Here is a 13,706-nt window from a genome sequence, read left to right on the forward strand (position 1 = left end):
CTCCATCTTCTATGGTGCATCCATCCATCTTCTACGGACCATCCATCCATCCATCTTCTATGGTCCATCCATCCATCTTCTACGGACCATCCATCCATCTTCTATGGTCCATCCATCCATCTTCTATGGACCATCCAGCCATTTTCTATGGTCCATCCATCAATCTTCTATGGTCCATCCATCCTTCCATCTTCTATGGACCACCCATCCATCCATCTTCTATGGTCCATCCATCCATCTTCTATGGACCATTCATCCATCTTCTATGATCCATCCATCCATCCGTCCATCTTCTATGGTCCATCTATCCATCTTCTATGGTCCATTCATCCATCTTCTGTGGTACATCCATCTATCCATCCATGTTCTATGGTCCATCCATCCATCTTCTATGGTCCATTCACCCATCTTCTATGGACCATCCATCCATTCATCCGTATTCTATCATCCATCCATCCATCTTCTATGGTCCATCCATCCATCCATTTGTTCATCTTCTATGGTCCATTCATCCATCTTCTATGATCCAGCCATCCATCTTCTATGGTCTATTCATCCATCTTCTATGGTCCATCCAGCCATCTTCGATGGTCCATCCAGCCATCTTCTATGATCCAGCCATCCATCTTCAATGGTTCATCCATCCATCTTCTATGGTCCATCCATCTTCTATGGTCCATCCATCCATCCATCTTCTATGGTCCATCCATCCACCCTCTATGGTCCATCCATCCATCCATCTTCTATGGTCCATCCATCCACCCTCTATGGTCCATTCATCTTCTATGGTCCATCCATCCATCTTTTATTTCTAACAATCCCACTTATGAAAGAACAACTGTTGAGCTCTTCTTTAGTGTAGTTGGAGTTCACAGACGGATCATTGTACAACCCCTTTGGGGGGGGGGGGGGGGGTCCTTAAACCCCCCAAAACAAACAAAACTGGTTTCTATCGCTATGTCTTGATATGAGAAAACTTGCTAACACTAAGTAGTAGCAGGGACACAATTGAGACATGTTCACTATGACATGTACTAGCTTCTGTTGCCAGCTGTTTATACAATAATCACTAATAATTTATACAATAATGACTAATAATTTATACAATAATGACCGTGTTGACTGGTAATATATATAAGCTGTACACTGACTACTTTAAAGTGTATCAACTTTCCATTTCTAGAGTATGTTTCTTGAAGATATAAGTAGATGCCTTTGTGATATAGCGTATCTATGCAGTTTTTTTCCCAGGCAGGTCAATATATAAACATGAATTATGGAGCCACTTCACAATGTGGCTTTATAGAAAATAAACTATTGATATCTCAATAAAAGCTGATGGAGGGAGCAGCGTATGGGCGACCACTTACTCTAAACATGTGAATAAATTGACTGTTCAAGTCTTAAATAAGCATGAAGACTAAAACACATTTGTTGGTCATCTGTGAGCGTTTTCTTTTTCATTCTGCATGTCGATCTTTTTTTGGCTAATAAGGTCGAGCAAAGTCACAATAAATCACAAGCTGATGTAGCATAGCCACAGCCGTGTGCAGGAACGTGTTCTTTTCATAAGCCGGCGCTGGCTTCAGAGGGAGAATGAAGTGAGGACAACATCCCCAAACGCAAACACCACTATGGTTGACAAGCCATGTGAAACAGTTTGCTTCTCGCCTCTAAATGAAGGCTGGCTGAGCTGCTCGGATGAAGCAACCTGCTGAGCGAGGAAGCTTCATCCTGCACATCCACAAGTGCTTGATCAATTCGGACAAGATAAGACAACCAGAGCAGAAAGCAGTGCCCACTGTTTATTTTGTAAACACGTTTTCAAAGTCAGCTTGATGGAAGTAGCTAACGAAAAGTATCGGGTCGGTAATATGAGGGGAGTGTGACATCATTATGACATCATAACTCAAAAAACATTAAAACAAAATCTCCAACCATGAAACGCTAGCACCGCAGCATTTGGAAAGCGCCAGGGACCTCCATAGCGGGACACCGACTGCTCAGAGCACGTGCCCGAGTACAGTGCACCTTGCTGGGCCACAGGAGGTGGCTCCCTCTGCTCTGCACTCTGGTTCTCCTGATTTGAACGTGCATCAGATTACAATTGAATGCATCACATAATCAGTTCCCAGTTCCACATGTCCAAAAGGAGTAGGAAGAAGCAAAGCTTATTAAATCCTACCCCTCCATCTGGTGCTTTTACAATCAGTAACATTTGTTCACTTAATGCTTTCCTAATATAGTTTAAGTTTTTTTTATTTTAAATTTAAAATTTTTAAATTTTTAAATTTTTAAATTTTTAAATTTTTAAATTTTTAAATTTTTAAATTTTTAAATTTTTAAATTTAAATTTTTAAATTTAAAAATAAAAAAATAAAAAAATAAAAAAATAAAAAAATTAAAAAATTAAAAATTAAAAATTAAAAATTTAAAAATTTAATTTTTTTTAATTTTTTAATTTTTTTTAATTTTTTGTCACGTATTGAAGTACAAGGTGATATGAGCATCCAATGACATAATGGGTACCATAGTAAGTGTCAATATAGTGATATATATAGCACATCATGACTGGTTCAAGACTCTTCATCCTTGTATTTAGCAAACATCAACTGCTTGTATCGTTTCTTGAATTGGCTCATCGTTGTGCATTGTTTGATTTCCTTACTCAATCCATTCCATAGTTTGATTCCACATACATATATGTCATGGTATTAGAACAAACCAACTGGGTCAACACTGTGTTCCAGCTCTTCTTACCTCCAGGTGTACACAAACTAGCATTACATGGAAATACACTGTAAAAAGTTATCGGGCTTGAGAAGCACAAAGTTTAAGTATCAATTTTGGGGAAAAAAAAATATGGATGCGTGTTAACCAGGGACTACAGGCCTGTGCTACCAAGTACCAGTTCTTCTTATCCAGGATTCTTGGGTCCACATATGCATGACACTGGAACCTCGGTTAGAGTGTTTTTCAGTTAATGTAGTCAACTTAATTCAAAATTTTGTCTCAGGTTGTGCACATTTTTTGGTTGGCGTACAATATCTTGAGTCCAACTGTGTTTTTAAAGCATTTTTGCATTTTAGTACTTTTAGGATAGATCCTTGTCCTCGGCACCACGCCCCAACCATGGCAAGACCGCCTGTCCAGGACTGACCGCAGCAGACTGTACTACCCGAGAAGCTTGCAGTCATTTAACATCTGCAGGAGTTTCTACCAGAGATGGAGATCTAGCTCCGTGATTGGCAGGAAAAGAAGCTAATAATCCAAATAAACTGCTCGCCATCACAGACGATGCCAGAAACCCCTGCACGCCGCAATCATCATCGCTGCGTAGAGAAGCCTTTTTATCGAGAGGCTGCTCAACCTGAAAAACTCCCCACCGGGACGGAGATGGAGGAGGAGGAGCTGGGGACAAGATGGACATGGCGTGGTGCTGATGCTGATGGCAGCATGTTTGGGATGCTGTGGACCGGCTTGTACGAGATTTGAGTCGAAAGGTAAACGTTTATATTGAAGCAGGTGATTATTGGATGGTTAGCATTATTCTTTACCATTGGATACAAATATACTACTGTCAGAGCACAATGAGCTTACTGAATGCCTGATTCATGAACGCACCACGAGGAGCTGACTGCATTATATTTGCATCTAAATAATACATAAAAAAGATATAAAACATGGAAAAAAACACGGCCAAAAAAAAACTCTTTTTCTGCAACGCTCTTGCAAAATCCCCCCATAACTGATTTTGGTGGAGAGTTCTGCTCAGTCCTCAACGGAGAAGCGAGAGACCCCACCGGGGGAACACAGCTTGCCAATAAACAACACACCCTGCAGGATTGCGAGGCATTCAGGAACCTCACGGCAGGGAATGCATCGTGGCTTTTCAGGCTGCCACTGCTTCTAAAACAGCCTTTTTATTTAAAAAAAAAAAAAAAAAGATTATTCCTGAGTGGGGCTTACCTGCCGATACGCATTTCTTTTGTTGTGGGAGCGAGGTTGCGGACTTCCACAGCCTGTCCATCACACACATACTACACATCTCATATATATATATATATATATATATATATATAGTATGAATACGTACATCCACAGAGGGGAAGACAGCATGAAATAGTAAAAAGCTGATTAACAATTAAGTGGAGGATCCTATGGATCAGCTTCGCCTAAAGGCGCTTGGAGATAAACGGGGCCTTTCACTTCCTGTGGTTATGTTACAGCGCTGTTTGTAGCATAGCGGGGTATCACCCTAAATTGGCCTAATGAAAACATTCTACTCCTTTCTAGCCTTTCCGCACATCGCACACTGAATCCAATCGCTCCTGTTTAATTTAGCTGTATTGTGTTTTAAATGAGCACAAATCATATTCCACAATGTAGTACGAATACGTGCCTGGGGGTCGGCATGGTTGCACACACACGCACGCCCGTAGATAGCATCCTCGCTGTAACTATAAACCTTTATACGCGGCGCCGGCTCTGGCAGAAGCCACAAAAGCAGCAGAAATAACTTTAGTCAAAGCGCGGGGAGGCGGGATTTCACTTCAAGGCTTCTGTCGCACTGTTTTACATACCTTACATTCCCATTCCCAAATCTTCTGTGCATCACATGCCCGAAATTTATATCTGCTTCTGCACACGTCTCGGATGGCGCTTGGCGTCGTGCAGCAATTAACGACTTTCACAGCTACAGTAAAAAAAAAAAAACGACTGGATTCATTTTCAATGCATTTTAAATGCAAGTAATTCATGTCTTATTTTGAAGTCAAACTGAGCAATAGATTAGTCGGCTTCGTCCTCGGAATGTGTTCATTACACCGTTATAAGTGAAACATCTCGTCTTGTGCTCTTTTTCATGTTTTGTTGTCATTTATGCGGAATTTGTATGCATGCGGTAATCATCTTCATCCTTCGTCCTCATTTTCTTGACAAAATGCTTTCCTGGAAATTCTAATTCCTCTAAAATGCGCTTTCAACGTGTCATCACGGTCATGGTTTAAAAGATGAAGTTATAAAAAAAAAATGCTTGGTTTGACATGAAATAGTACAAAGAATTAATACAAAAATACAAATAAATGTAAAAATAAATACACATACATTAAAAAATGTGTACAAAAGTAATAAAAATCAGTATTAAATTTATTCATTCATTCATTCATTTTCACACACAATAAAATAAATCATTTGTATTGTAGGACACACTATTCCAAATATTACAAGAAGAACATGTAGTATGAAGATTCATTCATTTTCTACCGCCTATCCTCACAAGGGTCGCGGGGGGTTGCTGGAGTCTACCCCAGCTGTCTTCGTACACCCTGGACTGGTGGCCAGCCAATCACAGGGCACATATAGACAAACAACCATTCACACTCACATTCATACCTATGGACAATTTGAGAACATGAGTTGAGAACATGCAAATTCCACACAGATGACCGAGGGTGGAATCGAACTCGAGTGTCCGGGCTGCGAGGCCTGCGCGCTAACCACTCTGAAATACGAGATGCTTGTTGTCATCCATTGTTGTTGTTGTTGGTTTGCTGTCCAACTATTGGTTGGTATGATGTTTATATTATGGGCTGCATGATTTACTTTCAGGTTTATCTGCTCTTAACCATGAACGATGCGTTCAAAGTGCGTAATATCCAGATTTCTCATGACTGAAAAAAGACAAAAGGCAAAATGTCAAGCGGTCAATGAGCACCCAAGTTAATGGTCCTGGTCCAGCAGGGATGACTGATCCGTGAAAGAGCAGGTGGAGGTGGCTGATTTCGACTGGATGCAAATATCACGTAGGAGTTTACCTCTCCACGCACAAATCGTTTGATTCTGCGGCGCACGGTTGAGAGGATGTCAAAAGCCAGGTTGGGTTATATATGTCAGACTGGAATGTGAGTGTGAATGGTTGTTTGTCTATATGTGCCCTGTGATTGGCTGGCCACCAGTCCAGGGTATACCCCGCCTCAGCTGGGATAGGCTCCAGCACCCCCTGCAACCCTTGCGAGGATAAGCGGTAGAAAATGAATGAATTAACGAATCTTCATACTACATGTTCTTCTTGTAATATTTGGACTTTGTTCCCATAATATTTCACATTTCGAAAGCTACTGTAATTCTAGATTTTGTTGGTTTATCATGATATTACAATGTTATGGCAACTTATTTAATATTTCAACTTAGGATAATTGTCCATAGGTATGACTGTGAGTGTGAATGGTTGTTTGTCTATATGTGCCCTGTGATTGGCTGGCCACCAGTCCAGGGTGTAGCCCACCTCTCGCCCGAAGACAGCTGGGATAGGCTCTAGGCCCCCCCCCCCAACCCTCGTGAGGATAAGCGGTAGAAAATGAATGAATAAATGAATTTTCATACTACATGTTCTTCTTGTAATATTTGGACTTTGTTCCCAAAACAATATCGGCTTCTGGGTTTTCTCCGGGTACTCCGGTTTCCTCCCACATTCCAAAAACATGCTAGGTTAATTGGCGACTCCAAATTGTCCATAGGTATGAATGTGAGTGTGAATGGTTGTTTGTCTATATGTGCCCTGTGATTGGCTGGCCACCAGTCCAGGGTGTACGCCGCCTCTTGCATGAAGACAGCTGAGATAGGCTCCAGCACCCCCCGCGACCCTTGTGAGGATAAGCGGTAGAAAATGAATCTTCATACTACATGTTCTTCTTGTAATATTTGGAGTAGTGTGTCCTACAATACAAATAATTGATTCTATTGTGCGTGGTCTGAATGTAGCAGAACCGCCTCTACACAGCAGGCTGCTAATACCTGGGCGAGTTACTGGCCCTTTAAGAGGAATTGCATTATGGGAGTTTTGTGCTGTCGTTTGGCACCAGGCTCTCTCTCTTTTGCGTCTGCACCCCCAGTAATGGGCGACTGTTGGCGCCACCAAAAGCTAAATCTCAACTCCAAACCTCAGATGTCATTTCCTGTGTATCCGCCATTAGCAGGAGTTTTATTTACATTTTGGTTACATGGCTTATTATGGTTGCTATAAACAAATATTTGTTTATATAAGAGTAAATATAACTTTAGAATGACTTGATGGGGACCATTGGAGAACCCCTGTCCTACCCAACCACCAAAAGCGACTTCGGTCACCTTCACCACGAGATGATGACACCAGCAACACCCGAAGTACCAAACCCAACTACAGCCAAAGTGTCTGCTGTAACGGGGGGGGGGGGGCAGAAGCGCATTAAAATGCAGCAGGTCCACAGCGACAAAGATAACACGAGCCTGTTTAGATTTGCTGCCGCTTCTGGGCTCTGTGACAGACCATCCATCAACGAGGAGACTTTACATGAAATTTCCAACCATAAGCAGGAAACAGGAAGTCAGCCTCCAAAAGTTGACCATCACAACAATCGGGGCTGAAAGTTTAAAGCTGTGAGATGAAGGCGGCGTCGCATTAGGAACCGTCCGGGAGGCTCCTCCGGGGTTGCTCGGGGGCAGGGTAAAAGGCTGGGTCCCCCCCCCCCCCCACCTACCCCCAAGATGGATAAACCCATCAAACGACGCAGACATTAAAGTTTTTAAGAAGCCACAAGCTTTTTGGATCAGCAGAATATTGAGACAGATGAGAATGGCTCCTTTTGGCGAGAAAAGCAATGATACACGCTGCTAACGCTGCTAACGCTGCTAACGCTAATAACGCCGTTGGTAAATCATTTAAGCTCAAGGCCCCCCCCCCATTAAACTTACATTGGACTTTTTCACAAAGCGAACACGCTCACACACGGCTTCACAGAGTACTGGCAGCTCGATTGCAAAACCTTCAAGCACGTTGTTTGATTAGCGTAGCCACTCCGGGACGCTAAACGGGGATTCGCAAAGCCAACAATATGGCGGAACCAAGCAGGTCCAAGGTGAAATCATCGGGAAAATAAAGCCATCACTTAGCACCCGACTATCATCATCTTTCTTCATCTTTTGCTCACTGTTTAAACTGGATACATCGGGTGTGTCCAAAATGTGGCTCGGGGGCCATATTGTGTCCGCAGCTAATTTTCTTCATGAATCAACAACATAAAAAAAAACAAAAATCAGCAATAATTTCACAAAAATAGTTTCAAAAAGTTATAATTTTATGAAAATAATGTCATAATATTATGAGTAAAAATAACGTCATTTTAGTAGCATAAAGTTGAAATAGTAAAGAAAAAAGTTTTATGGTCGTATTATAATGAGAAAGAAACAAAACAACAAATAAAGTGTGAAAAAAGTTATAATTTTATGAATGAAGTCACAATAAAGAATTAATAATCATAAGAGGAATATTTAGAGGAAGAAAATTTAAACGTTTGTAATAGTCCAAATATTAAAAGGACACCTACGATGCTCATTCTGGGCCCTTTGTATTGAGTGGTGGACTCCTATAGAGCAGCTAAACACAATAAACCCCACAGAAAGCTTTCTAGATCTTCCAGAATCTGCACCAATTCCAGCTGGATCTCTTTGAATGTCTTCCAACCAGAGCCCGCCTCCGTGCACGCCCACTGTGCTGTGATTGGTCCCGCTCTTTGTATACTGTCTGATGGATTGTGTATGCAGTATGGGCATGGAAGTATGTAGTAGTTAGTACCGTATTTTGCGGACTATAAGTGGCACTTTTTTTCCTAGGTTGGCTGTTCCTGCGACTTATACTCCAGAGCGACTTATAAATGAAAAAAGTGGACACCTTTTGTGTTCATGTTTATTTTTTGTGTAGCCGAATAAGCATTGTGTTAGCATATCTTACACCTATTCAGCCTGTTCTCTATTCTTTTATTGTTAGAACTTGCCTTCCAAGAGGACGTAATGTCTGTTTTGGTCAAGTAGTTCAAATAAATTACCCGAAAAAAATGCAACTTATACTCCAGTGCGACTTATGTATGTTTTTTTTCTACCTAATTATGCATTTTTGACCTTGTTCGACTGATACTCCGGAGTGACTTATGTATGTTTTTTTCTACCTAATGATGCATTTTTGGCCTTGTGCGACTTATACTCCGGAGCGACTTATAGTCCAGAAAATACGGTATGTGGTTTCCAACACAGCCAGTCTAACATTTATAGGTCAGAAAAATGGAAAAAGCATCAAAGGTCCCCTTTAAGAGAAAACAGTGATGAGAAACATAGAACATAGTTCCGGTTAATTGCTGGGGCCACTTAAGTTATGAGTTATGAGAAAGTATTTTTATCGCTCTTTCCAACGCATATTGTTTTGAGAAGAACCAGAACTCCACTCATGGGACAAAGTAGGGAAGGTAAGTCACCCTTGATGCACTACACTGCTGATGCGCGTCATAATATTTTGTATCAAAAAATCCTCCTTTTGAGGAGGTTGTGAGTAAAACGAAGAAAAAATGTCTCCATCATGCTCCATGTTGTTTCCAGCCAGGTCCAACATCTGGCCTGATGTTGCACCTGACATGTTGAAGCCGCAGGTAGCCTCCTGGTCTCAGATGCTGCATTGCTTTACAACCTTGATTTGACTTTTAAATCACATCGCCGCAGTGTACACTACACATATAGAGTACGGTGAGGGCTTGGGAAGGGAGGGGGGGGTTGGGGGTGTTGGGGGCAGCATGTCTTAAAACAAATCCATGCATATTTAAAAAGGCCTGGATAACCTAGTGGCCTTTCCACCCGTGTACATGAAAAGTCTATTAAGCGTTTAAGAGGAGCAGCTGCTTGGATTCTTGGTGGGAAAAAAAAAAAACTCCAAAAAACGAGCATGTTCTGCTGAGCCTGAACATCACACATCTCCCTTTATCTACGGGATTGATTTGAAGTCATCCTTTCTGCTTCTGTGGAAATCTCCAACAAGAGGCTACGCGGCAGCTTTTTGTGCCATCAACATCACCGGGGTCCTCTGGAGCGGCTTTGTTCAATTATTAAACGCACATAATCACCATAGACCGAATCCCGTTATCGCTAGGCGCTTCGTTCAAGGAACTTAAACATGCACGGTCACAACATTACAACGCTCGCTGTCAGGAAGCGTCACAATGAACAACGAACAACGCTAGCAGGGGGCCCCAATATGGAAGGCCGCCTCCCTGGACGTCCATCTGGGATGGAGGCTCTGTCGGAACGTCTCCGTGTGCATTAGTGGAGACTAGGAAGTTGGAAATGTTTTTGCATAATATTTGGACTTTATTCCCATATTATAACTTTTTCCCCACAAGCTAATTTTCCAAAAATTACAATTTTATTTTGTTTGTTTTTCGTTATATTATGACTTTAAAAAAAAGAACATATTTTCTTTTTTAATATTTTTACTCTTTGCTACTAAAAATACATCATTTTTCCTCATAATAGTCTGAGGTTTTTTTCTTTTAAAACTTTTTTCTGTAAATATTTGGACTTTATTCTCATAAAATTTCAGCTTTTCCATGTTTCCATTTTTCTTTAATATTTATTTTCTGTGCTAATTAAATGACATTATTTTTCCTCATAAAATTCTGAATTTATTCTTGTAAAATTGCAAATTATTTTGCCTTAAAATACGACTTTTTTCTGTTAATATTTTGACTTTATTCTCAGAGAATTTCAACTTTTTTTTAAATAACCTCCATAAACTTTCTTTTCATAACATTCTGACTTTATTGTCATAATATTTAGATTTTATTCACATAATATTATAACTTTCTCCCAACCTAATTTTCCAAAACTTTCAATTTCATTTTGTTTTCTTTGTTTCTCATAGTAATATCACTTTTAAAATATTTAAACATATTTATTCTTTGATATTGCTATCAAAATGAAAAATGTCCTCATAATATTTTGAATTTATTATAGACAAGGTTTTCTCTCAATATTTTGACTTTATTCTCAGAAAATTGCATGTGTTGTGTTTTGATTTTCCGGTTATTTCAACTTTTTTTTCGGTAAATGTTATGCCCATAAGATTTTGACCTTATTCTCTGTAACCCACAAGCAATTTCTGTAAAAATATAACATTATTCTATGTTCTGTTTGTTTTCATGTTGACTTTTTTCCTTTCATTTTTTTATGAGCTTCATGTTATTATTTCTTTTGACACTACGACTTTACTGTGTTCGTTTTTTTTTTGTTCTTTTTAAATTAAAATTTTGTGCCACTGGCCACTAAAATAAACATCAACGGGCCGCAAGAGGCTCCCGGGCCACACTTTGGACACCCCTGGTCTACATTAGCTCACCTGAGGTAGGCTCCACCCCCAGTATGCCATGTAGAAAAAGAATGCATCACACTGACAGCGGTCTGTAAAACGTCATTTGCCCTATTATATGAAATTTGAGATGTTTTTTTTAATCAATTAAAAAATAAATTTAAAATAAATAAATAAAAAATATCAAATTATTTAAAATATTAAATTATTTTAATTAAAATAGGCCTAGCCACTGTATAGAGATATACAGCATGTTCTTAAAGACAGTATATTTTCTTATACTTCTTACTCCAGGAAACTGAACAAAATGTTTGTTTTCTTGACTTTCCAAAGCAGAATGTTCAATTCCCATAAACAAGAAATGTGGAGTTTGTACGTTCCTGAAAGAGTAAATGAAGTTTTATTGCATAAAGTGATTAAGGTTTACTTGGCCAGGTCTAAATGTAGAACTGAAACTAAAATAAAACTGATACATTACAATTGTAATGTACTGTAAGACCTCCACATACTGTACATAGTAGTATAAAACAGGTAGTGTATAAGTACAGTATATTTTGGATGTTACAGTACATGTCAAAAGTCCTCAGATTCCCAGGTTTAACTCCACACTGCCTGTCTGGGTGAAAAAAGTACACACACACACACACACACGCACGCACACACTGCGTCAAAACACGTCCGTGCGTAAATTCCAAGCGCAACGAAGACACTCACGCTGCTGTTCTGCCCGGACCAATGCACCATAGCCTGGTTGTGCGCGGTGTCCCCGGCCAGGGCAAACGTGGAGCTGGCCAGCTGGACCTCCTCCTGGTCGGAAGCTTCCGGCGCTCCCTCGCTCCCCAAATCGGGCCAAGTCTCCGCATCCCTCCTCTTCCTCCTCCGAGTCCAAACAGTCCCATCGTCGGTCCAATCCGCCTCGTTTTCCTCGCCCTCCACGTCGTTGCTGGTGTCATGCGGGGAAAGTTTTGGGCGACCTTCCCACTCGAGTGAACTTTCTCCCGCGGCGTCTTCCTTGCTCGTTAATCCAACAAAGTGTCCGACTGGAAGCGCGCCAAAATGCTCCAAATCCTGCGCAGGGAGCTCCGGAGAGGGCGCGCTGATGTGCGCCACCTGACCCGAGGGACAGCACCTTACCTCCGGCGTAGTTCCAGCGTCCCGGGTGGAAGTTGAAGAGACACGCATCCACTCGGAGGAGAACAGGAGAACCAAAAGACAAAAAGCGTAACGCGGCGCCATTGCTGTGAGGACCCGCCACACTCGCACTAAATCTACGGCTTCATTTTGGCGGGGGGGTGGCGGACGGCGGTGCGTTTGAGTGTCATCACCTGGTGGAGTGGAGCCGGTGAATGTGGAAGGAGCGGCGGTGCAGCAAGTGTTCCCCTCCTGATGTGTGAGAGGAGGAGCTGGATCCGACATGGGAGGAGGAAGAGGAGCCAAATGCTCCTCACGTCAAACCTGGCAGGGAAATAAAATCACATTTTGCTTCAACTATTTCCAGAAGATCCCTGGAGGGTCTGCTTAGCGTGGCACTCGTGTGACATGAGTGTGAAATATATGACCTCGTCATCATCGGATTCATCATCAGCCACAATGTAATTAATCTGCTTCGGGTCCCCTGAGAGACTTCTGGAAATAATACCATCGGGCCTCAGAAGATCTTTTCCATTAGTGCTGGTCTGGGTAATCAATTAGCAGGCCGTCTGGGGTCGCTGTCAGTTAGCGGCCAGGTAATGACTTGGAGCCTTTTTCTGTTGGAAGCTGGTCTACAAGACGGCTTTGTTGTTTGAGATATCCCATAGTATGGGATATAGGCTGGAGCCTATCCCAGATGTTTCAGGTACCTCCTATCTCAGGAGGCGTCAAGTGGCCGAGATGAGAACCAGCACCTCCAAGTGAGTCCACAGTTCTTGCCCAGAAAAAGAGCGACGTCTCGGGGGTGAGATTCCACCCCAAGTATCCGGGGGTCTCGTTCTCGAGCGACGGAAGGATGATAACGTGAGATGGTCAGGTGGATCAGTCTGTTGTACCGGTTCTACGTACCAACCCCCCACCCATGGTCCCAAGATCCCGGCGACAAGCGGCTACCAAAATTAGTTTTTCCCGTAAGGCTCTCCCTTAGCGATAACGTGAGAAGCACCGGAATTCGGGGGAAACTCTGAGTAGAACCACTAGAGCCAGATAAGGGGGCTCGGCCAGGGGGCGTAGGGGGGATGTTCAGGGCACATCCGACCGGTAGGAGGCTTCTGGGGAGACCCAGCTCACATTGGCGAGACTATTTACTGAGGTTTACTAGGCCTGATACCAGACAAACCATGTGATAACCTATAATTATCTGCCCGATATCAACATCAAAACGCGATATCGGTATCAGATTTTTTCCAAATCATGAAAACCGATATTGCAAAAATGGTGTAGATACATCCAACGCATGTGTTTTCATTCCACCACAGAAGATATATCATGTTACACATATCGGTATCAGATGATATCGATATCGGAAATTGAGTTGGACAATATCGGCATCTGGGTTTTCTTCGGGCAC

General features: G+C 41.8%; 1 protein-coding gene across 3 annotated transcripts in view; it reads right to left on the bottom strand.

Annotated features, from left to right (window-relative positions):
• Nucleotides 1–13,706, bottom strand: part of LOC131107854 (VPS10 domain-containing receptor SorCS1-like) — a 98,420-nt gene that overhangs the window by 57,672 nt on the left and 27,042 nt on the right. For 2 of the 3 annotated variants that reach the window (XM_058058267.2, XM_058058266.2), the window contains exon 2: nucleotides 11,879–12,619. In XM_058058267.2, the coding sequence (XP_057914250.2) occupies nucleotides 11,879–12,580 (702 nt within the window). In that variant the 5' untranslated portion in view covers nucleotides 12,581–12,619. The remainder of the gene's footprint in view (nucleotides 1–11,878; nucleotides 12,620–13,706) is intronic. The other variant, XM_058058268.2, reaches the window with a different exon arrangement.

The sequence above is a fragment of the Doryrhamphus excisus genome, linkage group LG20 (genome assembly GCF_037039965.1).
Source record: "Doryrhamphus excisus strain RoL-2023G ecotype Guam linkage group LG20, RoL_Dexc_Guam_v1.1, whole genome shotgun sequence".
Taxonomy (NCBI): Eukaryota; Metazoa; Chordata; class Actinopteri; order Syngnathiformes; family Syngnathidae; genus Doryrhamphus; species Doryrhamphus excisus.